This window comes from Vicia villosa, unplaced genomic scaffold (genome assembly GCF_029867415.1).
Source record: "Vicia villosa cultivar HV-30 ecotype Madison, WI unplaced genomic scaffold, Vvil1.0 ctg.000192F_1_1_3_1, whole genome shotgun sequence".
Classification (NCBI taxonomy): domain Eukaryota; kingdom Viridiplantae; phylum Streptophyta; class Magnoliopsida; order Fabales; family Fabaceae; genus Vicia; species Vicia villosa.
The window spans coordinates 202,837-224,933 of NW_026705062.1; the positions used below are offsets into that span (position 1 = coordinate 202,837).

The window sequence follows — 22,097 nt, forward strand, 5'->3', positions numbered from 1 at the left end:
AGATAAAGAGATGACACATCTAGAAGATACTAATAGACAAAGATAGTGAAATTGATGAGATGATGATAATAATCCCTCAAACGTGTGGAACAAACATAGCCATGCAAAATACTAATAGTAAATTAGTGAAGGTCTAGATGTCTAAGTGACTTCGATTTTGAATTCATTGGAAAAGTTAACGATTATTTTTTACTCCAGTGTAAAATATGATTATTTCATTAAAAAAAAGTCCTACTTCATTACCCAACTTAAAATGTGGGTAACTTTACCCACTTGACATGTCTTGTATAGATCAGTTATTACTTATATCATTTGTAATGTCATGAATACTTTTTAGTTTTTAATTTTTGTCCGTACCATTTTATAATTGCATATTTGTCCAACTCTCATTTTGTTTTAAATTATTATTTTTAATTAAAAAAAATAGCATTTTCTTTTCATTCATTTTCTAAGACCGCAACTAAATGGATGAAATTAGCATAAGCAACCAAAGCATCAGAACCAGCACAACAATGGCGGAAGTTGAAGTCGCAGCAGCTGCTAAAGGATGAAATTGGAGTAGAAAGTGATGTGACATGTTTTACGGGATAAATGTTGAGTTAATTTTGGGAGGTTTGAAAAGCGCTCATATTACTCCTAAAGGTACTTTGCTCTACCTTCTCAGACCCCTCTCTCTTGTGTTGCTCAGTCCTTTCCCTGCTAACCTTCGTTCACCGTCATGCGCTTGACGTCTGCAATCCTCTGTATGTTGCTTTATTTTAATTAAGGTTTGTTTCTATCTTTATTATATCCATTTTCTAATAGAAGTTTTAGGGTTCTCCCAATGATTTAACCCTTTCTTAAGAAACCATTAAATTCGCTCAGATCCGACTCCTCCCTCTCTCTCAATTGCAGCAATAAAAAACAATAAGAAGGATGTGTTTGATTCGGGGTTCAATAATTATTATCAATTAGTTTCATTTTTTAGTTGGATTTGATATACCTAGAGAGAGATTGAAGGGAATAAACTGGTTCTTTGCCCGAGTAATTAACTAGATTAGTTGGATTTTGAGTTGAATTTTGTTGATTGTTCTGTATGTTTCTATTTTCTTACGTTTTTATGGAACAATATTGATTTATCAGTGTCATAAGAGGGGTGGTGAGTTGTTAATGTTTTCTAGTTTTTAATGTTTTCTAGTAATATATCAATTCAGTTGGATAAAGGTCTGTGAAAAGTGACTTGTTAGAATTTAATATATACTAAGGTCTGTGGCAAGTGACCTGTTAGAAGGGGGTTTACATTGTCATGTGTGATGAGAAGTTAACTGTTGGTGGAAATTGAGTAAATACTGGAATACTTTGAATGGGAATACCGTCAGAACCAAGAGTATAATTAGGAGCATATCCTAAACTATGGTTTCATGTTACATTTTGACCTTCCATTTTAATAGAGGGTATACCATATATAAGACCGCAACCGTGAACATTCTGTAACAAATAAAACCAAGATTAAAATATCAAAACATTGATTTTTCTTCTAACTAACTAAATGAAAAACTACTTACATTTTCAAAAGCTATAGGTGTGTTTGGCATGTTCTCGTTTGATCGGCCAATCTCTTCATTTTTAATCTATTACAAAATTATAAAAATTGTCAATCTCTTGTTAAATTTTATCAAAAAGAAATATAAAGTGTTTTAACTTACATGTTTTGATGTTCTTTTATTGATAAATTCTTTCATTAAACAAACAAATTAACATCTTTTTTCTTCTGATGGCTGCCATAATTCTTATCAACACCCTGCATAAAAAATTATCATAATATTGAATTAAGAACCTAAATATTTATAAATAAAAATATATACAACATAGTGGTTGGAAACATACCTCACACCCTACATTTGATATTGCAACAGAGTCTTTGTCAACTTCATGTAGAACATCATTTTTACTTATATCTTGACACTTATGCTTTGTGTGACTGGTATTACAAGGGACACCTTTTGTCTTACGAGAAGCACCTTTGGTCTTGCGAGGAATGCCTTTGTTCTTACGAGGAGCACCTTTGGTCTTCCTCTGAATGGGATCATTAATAACATTTGTATTAGTCTTATGATTTCCATTGGCATCACGACGCCTCTTTATTTTCTCACACAAACTATAAATACCTTTCAAAGCCTCTTTAAAATCATTTGGATGCTTACAAGAAATATCACACATACTATTAAACGCAGAAGACATAGTCCCTCGATGGAACATGACCATTTTCTCATCATCACATTCTTTAGAAGACATTGACGATATATAATCATCCTTTACTGATCTGGTCCATCTTTTACAAATCAAACTATTTGGAAATATGTTCATGTGCTCATGCCTCATGGCACAAATGATGTGAGAACATGGAATTCCTACCCGTTCAAACAAATTACAATCACATAAAAATTTACTTTGCACCTTATCAAGATGAACTAGATATGTAGAATTTTTGTTGCAAAATCTATTCATCTTAAAAGTCACAACATTTTCGAGCTCAGAGTGTTCGATAACATTTACCGTGATCGCATCTTCTATTTCATCTTGAACTTCCTTAAATTTTTCCCCAATAGAGATCTTTGCAGTTTCGAGCTCCAACCCCTCCAATTTAGTTGTTAGCACGGGATCATAATAGAACGTTTTAAAATTAGACATTAACTCATTATGTCTGTATTCTTTTACAGCTCTTTCGAAACCGTGCAAGAAATCAACAAGATTGCTTTTATTCTGAACATACATCTTTATAAAAAAGTTGACGGCTTCAGAGATTGATATAGTTCTTATACCACAAAAAAACTTGTCTCGCATGTATGAACTAGCCCATATTCTCTTCATGTCATATGTTTTCTTAACCCATTTGTTATTTGATAAACCACAATCATCAACTACCCTCTTCCACTCATTTTTAAACTCGTCTACAGTATAAGTATCATAAATTAATGACTTAAAATCTTCCAAGAATTTTAGATTCTTCACATTCTCACAAGCATATCGATGTAGATGCCATGAACAAAGACGATGCAACGAGTTTGGAAATACATTTCGAATAGCTTCTCTCATTGCAAGATCTCCATCTGTAACTACCCCTTTAGGATGTTTATGATACATTGCTTCCAAAAAAGTATTTAAAATCCACTTGTATGTCTCATTTTTTCATCAGAAACCAAAGCACAACCGAAAATCATAGTTTCTCCATGATGGTTGAATCCAGAAAAAGCAACAACAGGCTTGTCATACCTATTCTTCTTATAAGTTGCGTCAAAAGCAATCACATCACCAAAACATTCATAATCAACCCGACTAGCTGAATCCGACCAAAATAAGTTTTCTAAACGTCCTTCGTTTGTTGTGGTAAACTTCGGAAAAAAAACATTGGATCATTATCAGCTTTAGCCTGTAAATAACTCAAAGTAGCAAAAGCATCCCTCCTTCTATTCTTGCCATTGCTTCATTATTTAACTAGTTATATAAGTCCTTTTTACAAAATCTCAGACCTTTATGACCACCTTTTTGAGCCATCACAAAACCTAAAATATGGCAAGTTCTAACACCATGTGTGTGCAGACCATCAATAAGAGCTTTATTCGATTCAGTCAATCGACGATACTTAGGAATCAAATGAACATAGTGTGCTGGAGTTAACTCATGGTTATGAGAGGGCTCAAATACGGAAACTCTCCATTTTTCAGTCACAAGATTTAGAGCTACTTTAAACCTAGCACAACATTTCATTAGTGTGGTTGGTCTTGGATCTCTATATCGTCCCCTCTTCTTATCACTTTTACCTTCTCTACATCATCTTTTCTTATTGCAAACCCGTGACTTTTGGCATATATTTTATAGAAATTTATTGCTTTTTCCTGAGAAGAAAATTTCAAACCTTTTATATCATCATCTGTCAGATCATTAATCTTTTTGTAAATATTCATGTCCTCTTTTCCTTCTTCATCACCGACATTATTACAATTAGCTAATTCTTCACAATCAATATCTTTGTACTCTACATCCATTTGAACCTAATAAAAATACACAAACAAATATAAATATTTTAGATTCTCCATCTACATAACAATAAACTTTATGAGAACTAAAACCGCAACAAGCATATACTTTTTCTCACAACTTTACTTTTACACTAAATCAAGATGTAATTGTTGTGAAAAACGATACCAATAACAAATTATAATAGGGAATTAGGGAAGAGAATAAGAACACAAGAATTGGTTATAACTGCTATTCTTTCACTTTCTCTTAAAACAAGATTACAAGTTTACAAGAATAACAAATAACCTCTCTCACCCTAAATTAGGATTTGCAGCTTAGCAATGATGAGAGACTAGTATGCTATTTATAATAAAACCTAACATACTAACTAATGGGCTTTTTCCACAAGGCCCATTACACAAGTCAACTTAATAAACAAGCTAACTTAACAAATTATGGTTTAAACACTAAAACCTAATTTAACATGCTAACAACCCTAGCATCTTCGACACAAGCATGTGAACAACCTTCGACTTCATGCTTAACCCTGTCGAACCAAGAAGCTACCCTTCGGCCATACTAGAGTTCGATCCAAAATCTCACAAATCTCCACCTTGGATCTAACTCTACAACATCAAGGGAACAAACTAGCTTTCTTCATGCAGCTTTATCAACTGCATACAGTGGAAAAACTTGCAACTCGACAATGTCTTGGTGATCATATCAGCAGCATTGTCTTCAGTCGAAACCTTCAGCACTTGGACTTCTCCACGCTCGATTACTCCTCTGACGAAATGCAGCCTCACATCAATGTGCTTAGTTCGCTCATGATAGGCTGAATTCTTCGACAGGTGTATTGCACTTTGACTATCACATTTAACAGTGATACCTCGACCTTGAAGTTTCAGCTCCTTCGCAAAACCTTCAAGCCACAATGCTTCTTTCACAGCTTCAGTTAATGCAATGTACTCCGCTTCAGTGGTTGATAGAGCAACAACCTTCTGAAGTGTTGCTTTCCAACTAATTGTTGTGCCAAACATAGTGAAAACATATCCAGAAATAGATTTCCTGGAATCCATACAACCTGCATAATCAGAGTCGACATATCCTTCGATTACTGCTTTACCATCTTCACCCAAGGCTCCACCATAAATTAGGACTCTATTCAGAGACCCATTTATGTACCTTAAAATCCACTTCAATGCTTGCCAGTGAGCCTTTCCAGGATTCGCCATGTACCTGCTTACAAGACTTACTGCGTATGCTATGTCGGGTCTAGTACAAACCATAGCATACATCAAAGAACCAACTATATTAGCATATGGGATGCTATTCATATAGGCTCTTTCCACATCAGTACTGGGACACTGATCAATACTCAGCTTGAATTGAGGGTTTGTTGGAGTCACAACTGGCTTCGAATTCGACATACCAAACTTTTCAAGAATCTTCCGTAGATATGCCTCTTGAGATAGGCATAACTTCGACTTCTTTCTATCTCTTCGAATGTCAATTCCAAAAATCCTGGAAGCAGCTCCCAGATCCTTCATATCGAACTCCTTATTGAGTTCAGCCTTCACCCTCATCACATCTTCGACACTGTTGCTTGCTATGAGAATATCATCCACATAAAGCAACAAAATAACAAATGAATTACCAGGTCGAAATCTGAAGTAAACACAGTGGTCGAACTGACTTCTAATGAAACTTATGTGTGTCATGAACTTGTCGAATCTCCTATTCCACTGTCGAGGAGATTGTTTCAGCCCATATAAAGATCTTTTTAGCTTGCACACATAATTTTCCTTTCCCTTTTCGACATACCCTTCAGGTTGCCTCATCAGGATCGTTTCATCTAGATCACCATACAAGAACGCAGTCTTCACATCCATCTGTTCCAGTTCAAGATCGAACTGTGCCACCATGGCAAGCAACATTCGAATGGACCTATGCTTCACAACAGGAGAAAACACATCATTGAAGTCGACACCTTCTTTCTGAGTGAAACCCCTTGCAACTAACCTTGCCTTGTATCTTTTCGACGTCACTCCTTCAATTCCTTCCTTAACTTTGAAAATCCATTTACAGCTGACTAACCTTGCCCCAGCAGGTTTCTTGATCAGTTCCCAGGTATGATTATCATGAAGAGATTTTATCTCATCATCCATGGCCTTCAGCCATTCAGTCTTATTTCGACTCCTCATAACTTCCTTATAGTCTCTAGGTTCTTCGTCTAGAACCTCACTTGCAGAGATTAAGGCATAAGCTATAAGATCTGCATATCCAAGTCTCTGAGGTGGCTTGATGACTCTTCTCGACCTATCTCTCGACAATAGGTAGTCATCGTCAGTTTCCTCAACTTCAGCATCTTCTGCTTCTTCTTCGACTTCATCTGGGATATGCAATTCAGCATCAACATGCTCCACCTCAACAGGAATCTCTACCTGTTCCAGCTCTTCGTCAGATGTTTCTGTACTTCGACCAACATCATTAGTTTTCTTAAAAGCCATTTCAGCTTCATTGAAAACTACATCTCGACTGGTGATACACCTCCTGTGACCTGGCTCTAGGCACCATAGCCTATAAGCTTTGACTCCTTCAGGGTATCCCATGAACATGCATTTCAGAGCTCTAGGTTCGACCTTGTCTTGCCTAATGTGAGCATAGGCTACGCAGCCAAATACTCTCAGTTTGTCGAGATCTGGTGGATGTCCCGACCAAACTTCTTCAGGTGTCTTCATATCTAACGCTGTCGAAGGACATCTGTTTATCAGATATGTTGCTGTCGCAACAGCCTCAGCCCAGAACACCTTCTTTAACCCCGCACTAGTCAACATACATCTCACTCCAAAATAGTTCGATTAAACCTTTCAGCCAAACCATTTTGTTGTGGAGTACCTGCAGTAGTTCTATGCCTTGTGTCATACCCCAAAATTTGCCCATACATTTTCTCCCATTCCAATTCAAATAAATAAATAAAGCTCCTAGACACACTCTCCTATACAAACTAGGGTTTGGCTTAATCAAAGAAAAATCAATGAACCAATGGGCTTAAGATATGAAGTTACAACGCGTCCATGGGCCATATGAAGACTCTTAGACCATTTATTTTATTTTATGATATTTATTTTTATTTACTTGAAGATTTATTCAATTAAATATTAATAAATTAATTAAAATACAAAATAAATTGTTCTAAATCAAATATTTGATCTTATAATCAATTTCAACTATCCAATATGTCAATTATATGAGCCAAAATCATGGAAGGAGAGATTGGAGAGATATGATCAAAGTTGAGTTAATTTTAGAAAGATTCAAATCAAATTTCAATCAAATAATTTGTAGAGATTTGGTGCATTGTTACTGACCTAATCCAAACCTTATAAGTACTTAGATCTATTCTGAAAAAGGGGGACGAAAATTCATAATGGATGGCAGACCCAAGGAACCCTAGCCGAGCACAAAAAATCCAAGAACAAAACACAAATCGGTTTTCCAATTTGCAGCGCAATTCAAGAGGTTTTGAACATCAAATAACATCCCTGAGGTCTCTCTGAAGCAAGCACAATCGGAATCAAAGCCCAGAACGTCCAGAATCATCACCCATATGATTACGGTTTGGCCTTTTTAAACTTTAATCGTTTTGCTCATTTGGTGTATGATAAACGAATTGCGATTTCATATTCACGTTCATGAGGTTGAATCGAAGCTTTCCATATGATTTAATTGTTGTTTACATGCATAAACCGATATCTGCCATGATTAGGTTTTTTAAGCTTCAAATTGGGGGTTCTCAATTGGAGATGAAATCGGTCCAAATTAATGATGTTACAATGTTCAGGAGGTAAGGTTTGATGGATCTGGGCACTGATTTGAAGTTTCTTTTGCGTGTATATTAGTTTTTGTAATCGCGGGTTTTGGCTACGGCAAGAATCGTAGCTAGCTGGCAGGAAAATCGTAGCTAAATGTATGAGCCCACGAGGAAGACGAAGGCTGTTTTAGCGCGTGTTTTTTTAAATAACTTGTTTCTCTTCATATTCTATTATTTCCAGATAATAATCAGCGTGCAAATGTGGCTCAGTTGGTAGCGCGTTTGGTCCAAAGTTCCTCATACGCAGGGGCAGGGGTTCGATCCCTGCCTCTTGCAAAATTTTGTTCCAATTTTATTCCTCCTATTATCTCACAGATCCAGTCCAACCAAGGCGCGCCTGCTATCATACACCCTTTGGCCTAGACCGTTGGATGTTCACCAATGAAGATCTAAAGGCCCCGGGGAGTGCAGCTCATCATAGACTCTCATCCATGAGCAACACAGGATCAGCTAAGCTACTAATCTCCTTTTTAATTTTCACATAGTTTTTATTCATTTGTTTATTTTTATTATATTTTGTATATTATTTCTTAAAATTTCTTTTAAAATAGTTTTAATAAAACTTCTCTTGAAATTTCTTTTTAGATGAAACTATATGTGGTTAATAATAATTTTTTTTGTTAATATAATTTTTAATAAATACTTTTTATTTTGATTTAAATAATTAGAATGTGTAGAATTATTTGTTTAAATTAATTATCAAGTTTTTGTTTTATTGACGTACATACATATTAAGGTTAAGTAATTTAATCAAAAACATATTTTTTCCGAATCAATTAATTGGGTTGAAAATCGACCATTAATTAATTTTTGTTCTATTAACTATGACTAACTTATACCCTAATCAGGGTTTACGAAGATCATGCCATACACTAAAAATCTTCTTCTTCTGTGCCTTTTCAGGGTTAGCAATATGATTAATCCCGACTGCGCGCCTATTCCGAAACATGAAGTTAAGTACTCTATTTAATTCAATTTAAATTTTTATTTGGTTTATTTTAATATTAGGGTTTGTTTCGCCTTCATCTTCTTCTGCCTTGTCTCTTTTCAGGGTTAACCTTAAAGCGTCCTATCAACCATATCAGATCAAATCGAATCAAAGCTAAGTACCCTCGCCTATTTGATCATTGTTTTTTATCTTTATTTACCTACTTTTTACTTTTTAGGGTTACCCCCGCCCGCCTTTGAATTAGTCATACACTCACCCAATTTTGTTATTTATTTGCCTTTTCAGGTTTATCAGTTGCCAAAGCTACGTCATTGGTAACCCTAAACCTCATTTTATTTTATGCCTTTTATTATTATTACTTGTGTCAAACCCCATTGGGGATCCGCTGGTTTCATTGTCCCCTTCCCCTTTATTGCTTTATATTATTGCGTGGTTAGTAATCTTAGGGAGTGCAAGCCTTAAACTGAATTAGAATAACTAATTAAAAGATAAATATCTGAACATAATCACGTGATTGTTGCACACACGCACGCTTTTGGGGTAACCTCTCTGTTGCCTGGTTGCCTGGTTGCCTTGTTGCATGTTGCCTGTTGCCTTTGTGTTTTTTTTGCAGAATAAGCCATGTCCCTCGAATTTGAGGATACCTCAGCCATGCTGCCTCGAATACTAAAGGTCATACGACCCTAAATGATGCTGCCTTCGATACACAATATGACCTCGACCCTCGGAAGTGGCCTACGGAAAAAAGGCTGAGGTATCTTCTGGCTGCCTACGAAAAGGCTTATTCTGATCCTTGCCTTAGACTACCTGCCCCTCTATGGCATGGGACAGTCTTATGGCAAAGGATGCTTCGACGACCCTTCAACCTCCAAACGAAAGGCTTCCTGCCCTCTTATGGCAAGGATAGATCCTTTCATTCTGAAAGGCTAAAAAGAGACCTATTATCTGAGTTTAAGGTAATTGCCCCTAATTGCCTTGCAATGCTCAAACCTTTTTATTATATTCTTTCTCATAATTTTTCAAAAGGGCAACGCTTATTCACAAGCTAAAGTCCCTATCTCTTTCATCTATATTTTCTAAACAAACGAGCAAGCAAAGCAATTAAGAGCCCATGGAAAACCATGGATGCAAAGGGTGCCTTACACCTTCCCTTTGCATAAATTACCCCCCGAACTCAGATTTTCTTTAAAAGGTTTTTTTCTGTTTCTTTTTGCCTTTCCGAATATTGTTTGGATAAAATAAAAGTCGGTGGCGACTCTTGCTTACCGCGACATTTCGATCGATAAAAAGTCAGTTCACCGTGTTACAGAACTGGCGACTCTGCTGGGGATTTACCGATAAAAGAGGGGTTACCTTAAAAGCTTAGGATTCACTTAAATGTTTTCTATTGTTTGTTTTGTTTGTTTTATTTTTCAGGGGCGTTTTGGGAAAATTGAAGGACGAATCCTATTCCCGGATTCAAGAACACTTAAGATTAGGAGTGGCATAGTCATGGAGACCCCCCTTGTGCATGCTTGGGGTTGGTCAAAATGAGGTTCACGCTTGAGTTAGGCCTCCATTGGTTATTGTGTACCTCTTTTGCATGAGAGAGGTTTATGCATGTATCTTTGGGTGCGTCGGAGCTCAAGGACCTTTAGTTACCCTTAACCCATCCTGGCTTTTAGGAACGTAGTGGGAGGGCTATTCTTGGTGCATGCCAAGTTATGGTCGCTACCCGATACTACAGCTCAGATAGGTTTCTTCCTAAAGTATCATTGCGTGGTATGCATTTACCATGTTCGAGGGTGCTTTAGAGGGGGCTGACAATTCTGAGTCACTTGGTAGAACCCGTTGCTGAAAACTCCTTATCCATAGAAATACCCTTGGGAAGGACACCTGATCAGACTCCATGCAAGCCTTAAGCCAAAAATTGCGTGACTTGTGTGACTTATTTGTGTGTGCTACTAACCCTTCTATTTCCTTGCAGGATTTGCTTGTGGGACATCTCGTCCTTATCACCTTATGCCTTACTTAATGCATCACATGTGCATGACATCATGACATCATAAGCATAACATGATTTAACTAACCCTTTCAAGGATCTTAGGAATTTAGGGCGCATAATTTCAGGTGCCCTTATCAAAGACTAAATTCTTATCAAGGGGCAAGAGGATTTATTTTCCTCTAGCCACATACCTTCCAATTCAAAGACTCAGTACCTATCAAGGGGCAAGAGGATTTACTTTCCTCTGGCCATGTATCTTCAAATTCAGAAGTATCCCGAATCAGAGGCGATGACCCACTCGATATGGTGAGCTCGATTCTCAAAGAAGGATGTTCAAAAACGGAATTCAGAATTCTTCAGACGAAAAATGCAACCAATCTAAATTTCCTATAGATCCTTGAAAACATTACATTTGCATTCATAACATCGCATAACAGGTCACTCGTCCTTCCTCGCTGTTTATGTCAGCACAAATGGATCTCGAGCAATCAGTCATAAATCTTCAGGCTCAGAATAACCAGTTCCGAGGGATGATCCTTAACCCGGCCAAGGGGAAAGAAGAATTAAAGGCACTCCTATTCTTGGGGTACAATTACAATGCGAGATGTGCTTATGATTCGAACAATCCTGGTTATGGTGTAAAGGATGATAGACCGTTGAAGCGTGCCATTAAAGAGTTAATCATGCCACTCAAAAGACCACGACAATGGATTCACGACAACTGAGTCACGACAACTGAGTCACGACAACTGAGTCACGACAACTGAGTCACGATAAACGAACCACGACAACTGAGTCACGACAATTGAGTCACGATAATGGAATCATGACAATTGAGTCACGATAAAGGAATCATGACAATTGAGTCACAACAAACAATTCACTCATATGATCCATACGCTCAGGGCAATCGAGCCAACAAAATCCACTCATACTATAAATCTCAATACAAGGTGCGCGTACCATTCCAACATGCCTGGACATTACAAAAAAAAACACTTGCTGGACATTGAAGAATAAGATTCAAGCTCTGATGAATGACGGAGAAATCAAATTCAACCCTCCTGAAACACCTGTGGTGATCACCGCTCTTATGCCTAGCCATGACAAGACGGATTGAGGTCTAGACGGACGAACTTCTGGAACATTAGATCTACTTTCATTTGCATATTTCTCTTCTGTTTGTTTAAACATTTGAATCATGATAGACATTATATGTTTTAATAATCATCATCAGTGCATCGCATATGTTTGTCTTGAATAAATTATTTCGCTATCACTCATTTTAAATTATGTCTTTATTCTGCATATGTTTTTGTGATACTCAACTCCTGCTAAAGTTGTATACCTTTTGAGGGAGGATGACGAAAATGATACCGCAACCTTATACAATATGCTTTTGAACGGACTATGCTGACGATGTACAGGCATTGTTTCAATTCCTAAACAGTGGAGATATAAGGATGTTAATCCCTCGTCAACCCCTTTGAGCCTAAGAAGTAGGAGTTTCTTTCTTGTACTAATTAAAACCCTTGATCATAACCTGGGGCAGGGTAGTTCTCAGTTAATTTGGTTGTGCATTCTATTTTAAGAGAATCATTCAGTACACCTTTCAACAAAGGTTTCATTCACAAGCGTTCATCCACACACATCAAAGAAATGTTGGAGATGTCAATCAAAAGCCAATGATGGTTCATCAATCATTAAGCAAGGCAGTGAATATCTTTCAAAAAAAATGAAAAAACATATATACAAAGAAAAGCCTGCTAAGTCAAAAATAAAAAAATGACTTAGGCAAAAATCGAGGCATCCCGCTGACTGTAAGCTTAAAATAGACAGTTCAGGCAAAAGTTAGGGATATCAAAAGATGAAAAAAAGAGAAGTCAATAAATTCCTGAACGACACAATGTTGTGACTACCGAAAGGAAGAAGTGACTGCCATCTCAAAAATTCTCTTTGCTTGCGAATCATCATCATTATCAAAGGTGCAAATCCAAAAGTCTCTTGGAACCTGAATGCATAAGCCGAATTTACTGAGTTTAGGACTGAAGATCATCACGAAGAGGGGTGGGGATAAATAAACTTTGAGCCTTTATCCTTTGTTTCTTAAACCGTGAACCAAGCCACGTTACAACCCTTGAAAGTCCTAATTGAAGCATGGTTAGTTCGAAAGCATACTGTCACCAAAAAAAAAAAGGTATCCTGACTCCTTAAGGTTTACCAAAAACGAGGAGTCGGTATTTCATTCTTACAAACATTATTACAAATATCATTTTTTTTACAAGTGTCGTGTTTTTGCATCTCATGTTTTAAAAGGTTTTTTAAAAATTCAAGACAAACGTATGCATTGCAACTCATGAATTCATTATTAAACATATTCTGCTACATAATTTCAAATGTTAGCATCAGAAAGAACTTGCACAGGGTACAACTAATGACTGAAAGTTATCCCGACAGACAAGATTACGCCGAGAAGCAATGTATCCTACGTATACAAGGGGCATGACATGCTTTGCCCAATCAATCTGGGGCAATCCAGTCAAGATTATAAGAATCTCTCAAAAGCCAAACAATCAAAGGCATACACCTCAAGTGGGTTTCAAACCATTTGTCCAAACAATCTGGGGCAATCAAGTCAAGTTTCCGAGAATCTCCCAAGGATGCCAAAATAATCAGGGGCACGCATCCAAGAAGATCTGAAGCCACTTCTCAACCAACATAGGACATCATATTGGGCATATGACTACTAGGGGCATGTCTCCTAAAGTGCACATCTTATAAAGTCCTCGCAAGGCGAATCTTTCCAAAGTTCCTGCTAACTGGGGCAAATCTATACAAGTCCCGTTTGACATCTTAAGTGACGTATCCTAAATCAAGTAGTAGTTACTATAATACTGGGGGCAACTTTCACCCATGTCTCCCCACAAAGCCGGGATCACAAGATAATATCCCCACAGAGTAATCATTAAGAAGACATCTTCAAACGCTCCCGATAAAGACATGGCTGCCCAACAGAGTTTACATCTTCAACACTGTCGCTCTCCTCCAACATGATTTATCAATATCTTTATCACCAATCAGGGAACATCAAGTCACTGATCATCTCCAAGCAGAAATCATAAATTCCCAGCTGAGCATCTTCAAGACAAGATCAGACAGTACAATTACAAGGACATAAAGATCTACTTTCTTAATCAAAGACAACATAAATCATATTCACATGTCATAAACATATTCATACACTGCATACATTACCTCATAATGAACTCATACATAACATGCAAAAGCTCTCATTTATTTTGAGGGATTCATTACATAACCCATGCATCATGACATTGCATAAAGATTAACCTTACCTTTTTCAGAATACATGTACCGACAAATGAACGAAATCTCCAACTTTCCAAGATCTAATTCAGCTACTACGAATGGTACTGACACGATCAACGCTCGAAGATCTAATTCATTTACCACGAACGGTAATGACACGATCACTTTCAAAGTCTAATTCAGCTACTACGAACAGTACTGACACGACAAAAGATCTAATTCGGTTACTACGAACGGTACTGACACGGTCAATTCTCAGAGATCTAATTCTATCATCACGAACGATGTAGACACGGTCACTGACTTTCTCAGTCTAATTCAGCTACTACGAACGGTACTGACACGACAGAAGATCTAATTCAGATACTACGAACGGTACTGACACGATCAAATTTCAGAGGTCTAAGTCTATCATCACGAACGGTGTGGACACGATCACTGGCCTTCCCAGTCTAATTCAGTCACTACAAACGGTGCTGACACGACAAGAGAATCTAATTCTATCATCACGAACGATGAAGACACGGTCATCTTTCCAAGATCTAATTCAAGTATCACGAACGATACTGACACGATCAATTCCCAGGGATCTAATTCATCTACCACGAACGGTAATGACACGATCAACGCACAAACAACATCTTCTCAAAATTCAACTACCAGATGGCATCCACAAGCCCATCTCCGACAAAAGTCCCTACTTCAAATAGGGCAAATTTCTTGGTATTCTAGTGTTCAATCATCTTCCACCTTCAGATATCGACTGGCCTACAAACCACTCTACATCTTCAGGTCTAAGATAATTGAACAGGGGCAGCTGTCATACCCCAAAATTTGCCCATACATTTTCTCCCATTCCAATTCAAATAAATAAATAAAGCTCCTAGACACACTCTCCTATACAAACTAGGGTTTGGCTTAATCAAAGAAAAATCAATGAACCAATGGGCTTAAGATATGAAGTTACAACGCGTCCATGGGCCATATGAAGACTCTTAGACCATTTATTTTATTTTATGATATTTATTTTTATTTACTTGAAGATTTATTCAATTAAATATTAATAAATTAATTAAAATACAAAATAAATTGTTCTAAATCAAATATTTGATCTTATAATCAATTTCAACTATCCAATATGTCAATTATATGAGCCAAAATCATGGAAGGAGAGATTGGAGAGATATGATCAAAGTTGAGTTAATTTTAGAAAGATTCAAATCAAATTTCAATCAAATAATTTGTAGAGATTTGGTGCATTGTTACTGACCTAATCCAAACCTTATAAGTACTTAGATCTATTCTGAAAAAGGGGGACGAAAATTCATAATGGATGGCAGACCCAAGGAACCCTAGCCGAGCACAAAAAATCCAAGAACAAAACACAAATCGGTTTTCCAATTTGCAGCGCAATTCAAGAGGTTTTGAACATCAAATAACATCCCTGAGGTCTCTCTGAAGCAAGCACAATCGGAATCAAAGCCCAGAACGTCCAGAATCATCACCCATATGATTACGGTTTGGCCTTTTTAAACTTTAATCGTTTTGCTCATTTGGTGTATGATAAACGAATTGCGATTTCATATTCACGTTCATGAGGTTGAATCGAAGCTTTCCATATGATTTAATTGTTGTTTACATGCATAAACCGATATCTGCCATGATTAGGTTTTTTAAGCTTCAAATTGGGGGTTCTCAATTGGAGATGAAATCGGTCCAAATTAATGATGTTACAATGTTCAGGAGGTAAGGTTTGATGGATCTGGGCACTGATTTGAAGTTTCTTTTGCGTGTATATTAGTTTTTGTAATCGCAGGTTTTGGCTACGGCAAGAATCGTAGCTAGCTGGCAGGAAAATCGTAGCTAAATGTATGAGCCCACGAGGAAGACGAAGGCTGTTTTAGCGCGTGTTTTTTTAAATAACTTGTTTCTCTTCATATTCTATTATTTCCAGATAATAATCAGCGTGCAACTGTGGCTCAGTTGGTAGCGCGTTTGGTCCAAAGTTCCTCATACGCAGGGGCAGGGGTTCGATCCCTGCCTCTTGCAAAATTTTGTTCCAATTTTATTCCTCCTATTATCTCACAGATCCAGTCCAACCAAGGCGCGCCTGCTATCATACACCCTTTGGCCTAGACCGTTGGATGTTCACCAATGAAGATCTAAAGGCCCCGGGGAGTGCAGCTCATCATAGACTCTCATCCATGAGCAACACAGGATCAGCTAAGCTACTAATCTCCTTTTTAATTTTCACATAGTTTTTATTCATTTGTTTATTTTTATTATATTTTGTATATTATTTCTTAAAATTTCTTTTAAAATAGTTTTAATAAAACTTCTCTTGAAATTTCTTTTTAGATGAAACTATATGTGGTTAATAATAATTTTTTTTGTTAATATAATTTTTAATAAATACTTTTTATTTTGATTTAAATAATTAGAATGTGTAGAATTATTTGTTTAAATTAATTATCAAGTTTTTGTTTTATTGACGTACATACATATTAAGGTTAAGTAATTTAATCAAAAACATATTTTTTCCGAATCAATTAATTGGGTTGAAAATCGACCATTAATTAATTTTTGTTCTATTAACTATGACTAACTTATACCCTAATCAGGGTTTACGAAGATCATGCCATACACTAAAAATCTTCTTCTTCTGTGCCTTTTCAGGGTTAGCAATATGATTAATCCCGACTGCGCGCCTATTCCGAAACATGAAGTTAAGTACTCTATTTAATTCAATTTAAATTTTTATTTGGTTTATTTTAATATTAGGGTTTGTTTCGCCTTCATCTTCTTCTGCCTTGTCTCTTTTCAGGGTTAACCTTAAAGCGTCCTATCAACCATATCAGATCAAATCGAATCAAAGCTAAGTACCCTCGCCTATTTGATCATTGTTTTTTATCTTTATTTACCTACTTTTTACTTTTTAGGGTTACCCCCGCCCGCCTTTGAATTAGTCATACACTCACCCAATTTTGTTATTTATTTGCCTTTTCAGGTTTATCAGTTGCCAAAGCTACGTCATTGGTAACCCTAAACCTCATTTTATTTTATGCCTTTTATTATTATTACTTGTGTCAAACCCCATTGGGGATCCGCTGGTTTCATTGTCCCCTTCCCCTTTATTGCTTTATATTATTGCGTGGTTAGTAATCTTAGGGAGTGCAAGCCTTAAACTGAATTAGAATAACTAATTAAAAGATAAATATCTGAACATAATCACGTGATTGTTGCACACACGCACGCTTTTGGGGTAACCTCTCTGTTGCCTGGTTGCCTGGTTGCCTTGTTGCATGTTGCCTGTTGCCTTTGTGTTTTTTTTGCAGAATAAGCCATGTCCCTCGAATTTGAGGATACCTCAGCCATGCTGCCTCGAATACTAAAGGTCATACGACCCTAAATGATGCTGCCTTCGATACACAATATGACCTCGACCCTCGGAAGTGGCCTACGGAAAAAAGGCTGAGGTATCTTCTGGCTGCCTACGAAAAGGCTTATTCTGATCCTTGCCTTAGACTACCTGCCCCTCTATGGCATGGGACAGTCTTATGGCAAAGGATGCTTCGACGACCCTTCAACCTCCAAACGAAAGGCTTCCTGCCCTCTTATGGCAAGGATAGATCCTTTCATTCTGAAAGGCTAAAAAGAGACCTATTATCTGAGTTTAAGGTAATTGCCCCTAATTGCCTTGCAATGCTCAAACCTTTTTATTATATTCTTTCTCATAATTTTTCAAAAGGGCAACGCTTATTCACAAGCTAAAGTCCCTATCTCTTTCATCTATATTTTCTAAACAAACGAGCAAGCAAAGCAATTAAGAGCCCATGGAAAACCATGGATGCAAAGGGTGCCTTACACCTTCCCTTTGCATAAATTACCCCCCGAACTCAGATTTTCTTTAAAAGGTTTTTTTCTGTTTCTTTTTGCCTTTCCGAATATTGTTTGGATAAAATAAAAGTCGGTGGCGACTCTTGCTTACCGCGACATTTCGATCGATAAAAAGTCAGTTCACCGTGTTACACCTTGCAATACCAGAGGTAGCACAAAAACTGTCGAATGCCTCATTGCAAAATTCAAGGCCATTGTCGGTTCTCAACCTCTTGACCTTTCTGCCAGTCTGATTTTCAACCAGAGTCTTCCAACTTTTGAAATTCTCAAAAGTTTCATCCTTAGTCTTCTGGATGAATACCCATAATTTTCTGGAATAATCATCTACTATGGATAGAAAATACCTTGCTCCTGAATGTGATGGACACCTTGCAGGCCCCCAAAGATCAGCATGGATGTAATCAAGGGATCCATGTGTTCTTTGTTTGCCTTTGTTGAACTTCACTCTGCAAAATTTTCCAAGTACACAGGGTTCACAAAACTTCAGCTTTTCGACTTTGTCTCCACCAAGCAGATTTTGTTTCCCTAATTCGACCAGACCCCTTTCACTGACATGGCCCAATCTCATGTGCCAGATTTCTGTCTTCGACAAAGGTTTCGTGGATACAACATTTGTCGAACCACTTACAACTTCAGCCTCAAGGGTATACAAGCCTTGTTTCTTCACGCCTCTCAAGACTTCCTTCGAACCCTTCAAGACTCTTAGGATACTTTTCTCTCCTTGGAAAACATATCCTTTCTTGTCGAATTCACCAAGAGAAACCAGATTTCTCTTCAAATCAGGAACATACCTGACTTCAGTCAACAACCTTATTGACTCATCATGGAGCTTGAATCTCACAGATCCAACACCTGCAATCTTGCAAGCCTTGTTGTTTCCCAGCAATACTGATCCACCATCTTGATCACATAATTCCTCGAACAAGTCTTTGTTTGGAGTCATGTGCCAAGTGCAACCTGAATCCATAATCCACTCCTTCTTAGAGTCACTGCTTGAAACTACAAGAACATCAGATGATTCAAAATCATCTTGAACAATGGCTGCATTGCCATTATCCTTACCTCCATGATCTTTCAGGCGTTCAGGGCACACCTTTCTTGTGTGACCCTCCTTCTTACAATGATAGCATCGAATGCCAGATGCTTCGCCACTGTAAGACTTCGACTGGCTTTTGCCCTTCTTGTCGAACTTACCATTCTTTCGTAAGAGTTTTCCTTTAACGGCCAAACCTTCGCCAACAGTCGAAGGTTTATGCTCCTTTCGTTCATTCAAGTCCTTAGAGTACAAGGCTGATTGAACTTCTTCAAACGTCAGGGACTCCCTTCCATACAAGAGAGTTTCTTTGAAGTGAGCATGTGATCGAGGCAAAGAACACAATAGTAACAGCGCTTGATCTTCATCATCGATCTTCACATCAATATTTTCAAGATCAAGAATCAGCTTGTTGAACATATCCAACTGCTCAGCCAATACTTTGTCTTCAATCATCTTGAATGAATACAAAGCTTGCTTCAGGTAGAGTCGATTTACCAGCGATTTGGTCATATACAAACTTTCAAGTTTCACCCATAACCCTGATGCCGTCGTCTCCTTTGATACCTGCCGGAGAACCTTATCACCAAGGCTCAACAAAATTGCGCTGTGTGCTTTCTCGATCATATTTGTCTTCTCCGCTGCCGTCAATTCTGCATTCATGGCTGCCTCTCCCTTCAACGCTTCCAAACAACCCTGCTGAACCAGTAGGGCTTTCATCTTCAAGCGCCACAGACCGAAATCATTCACTCCGGTGAACTTTTCAATCTCATACTTTGTTGAAGGCATCTTCTCCACGCTCACCGCACCAATTTGTTGTGAAAAACGATACCAATAACAAATTATAATAGGGAATTAGGGAAGAGAATAAGAACACAAGAATTGGTTATAACTGCTATTCTTTCACTTTCTCTTAAAACAAGATTACAAGTTTACAAGAATAACAAATAACCTCTCTCACCCTAAATTAGGATTTGCAGCTTAGCAATGATGAGAGACTAGTATGCTATTTATAATAAAACCTAACATACTAACTAATGGGCTTTTTCCACAAGGCCCATTACACAAGTCAACTTAATAAACAAGCTAACTTAACAAATTATGGTTTAAACACTAAAACCTAATTTAACATGCTAACAACCCTAGCATCTTCGACACAAGCATGTGAACAACCTTCGACTTCATGCTTAACCCTGTCGAACCAAGAAGCTACCCTTCGGCCATACTAGAGTTCGATCCAAAATCTCACAGTAATATTACTAATATGAATAAACCGTGTAAAAATTAGTGTTATTACTATTGCAAATTCTATAGTAGACTGTTGTTACTGCTATAATGTAAATTCTGCAATTTCAGAGGTTATAATAACACATCTATTTATCTCTCTCGGTAGCTAGTCTATGCTTATATCTTTCATACAAATTGAAGTGTTTTACAACCACACACTAGCACCGTCAGTATTTCTTTATGAATATATATTGATTTGTAAAGGTTTTTTGAGTTTTTATTCTATTTTGATTTAGTTTATGACCCACAAATTTTATGTTTGTTTGTTGTAAGATTTAATCTTTATGCAATTGAGTAAGTAAATATATATATATATATATATATATATATATATATATAAAATATTTGTATAAAATATTATTTACACAATATATTTTGATTTACTTAATCAATATATGTTTGTTTGCTATAAGAATTTATGTCATTATTCAAAATGATTCTCTACTGTGACTCATCTTTCTCTCTTTGTAAATACATCTAAATCAAAGAGTATATTAAATTTCCATAACAGTACCAATGGTTATCATATCTTAAGACAAAACCCATCTAAAAATATTAATAACAAAAAATAAATATAAAACTACGCATCTATGAATATTATTAACATAAAGCAAATACAAAATTACTCATCTATGAATATTAATAACAGAGAAAGCAAATATTAAATTAAAGAAAAAAAAAAGAGAAATTACCTTGGGAAAATGAATAGAAGTCTAGTAAAGTATGGGTGTAGTGAAATGTATGAGTGAGAGAGAAGAGATTGGTTGAGAGAATAGCAAAGATGAAGAAGTTGATGAAGTTGAGAAAGAAGAGATTGGTTTAAGGTCTGTTTGGTTGGAAGTAGATGGAGGGGAGGGGAGGGGAGGGGATATTTATAAATAAATGTGTTTGGTTCATTTTTTATGAGGGGAGGGGAGGGGAGCAAATTCCCTCCTAGACTCACTTTTTGCTCCCCTCCAAATTGGGGGGATTTGGAGGGGAGGAAAGATTCATTAATCAAAATTTTATTATTTTCCCTATTTTATCCTCAATTATTTTTTTAATTCCAAGATTGTCCTTTTTGAATTATTAAAGACTAAATTTTTCTATGTTATTTCACGTTTCATTGCGGTTGCTATTTGTGCCTTGTTGCTCTCAGGTGAATTCTTTCCTTTTTATTTTGTTGAATTTTCTTTTTTGATATTATGTTGTTTTTTAATAATAATAATAACATCCTTATATCAGTTCTTATTTATAATATATGATAGTAATACGATTTTTTTATTATACTATTAATAATAATAATAATAACAATATGCAAATATATTATGTTTATGCTATAAATAAAGATTTTAAGTTTAATATTATTTGTCTAATTTTTTTAACATTCTAACATTATTTTATGTATTTTTAATTATAAAAATTGTTTTATTGGGTTAGATGAATCATCAAGATCAGATAATTGTTTGATTTGCGTTGAAGATATATAGTTCAACTAATGTATGCTGTTGTTTACTGTTATAGTATGTTTTATGAACGAACAAGTTTGTATTTGGGGAAATTTACTCAATACTATTGTTATTTAGAATTATTTTTACGAAGAACAAATAACAATATTTATAAGGATGAAAAGGTAATTTAATTTTAAAATCCCTCCCATCCCCTTGTGAACCAAACATACATGTTGGTAAAAACCCCTCCCCTTCCCTCCCCTCCCCTTCTTTGAACCAAACATATATTTAGTTAAATTCCCTCCCCTCCCTTC

At 36.5% G+C, this 22,097-nt stretch overlaps 1 protein-coding gene across 1 annotated transcript; it reads right to left on the bottom strand.

Moving 5' to 3' along the window:
- Nucleotides 1-1,398: 1,398 nt before the first annotated feature.
- Nucleotides 1,399-3,123, bottom strand: LOC131625189 (protein FAR1-RELATED SEQUENCE 5-like). The gene is made up of 4 exons (XM_058896083.1): nucleotides 1,867-3,123; nucleotides 1,727-1,780; nucleotides 1,545-1,610; nucleotides 1,399-1,467 (listed from the first exon to the last, which is right to left on the bottom strand). Exons 1-4 carry the CDS (start codon nucleotides 3,121-3,123, stop codon nucleotides 1,399-1,401), a joined length of 1,446 nt encoding a protein of 481 aa, XP_058752066.1.
- Between the last annotated feature and the right edge of the window lie 18,974 nt (nucleotides 3,124-22,097).

Bases quoted from the DNA above. Each gene is read 5' to 3' on its own strand.
- LOC131625189 (XM_058896083.1), bottom strand. From the start codon at position 3,123: ATGTATCATAAACATCCTAAAGGGGTAGTTACAGATGGAGATCTTGCA. The intron at 1,781-1,866 runs GTATGTTTCCAA...TTTTTTATGCAG, and splicing joins TATCAAATGTAGGGTGTGAG to GGTGTTGATAAGAATTATGG. The intron at 1,611-1,726 runs GTTTAATGAAAG...ATTTTGTAATAG, and splicing joins AAAAAGATGTTAATTTGTTT to ATTAAAAATGAAGAGATTGG.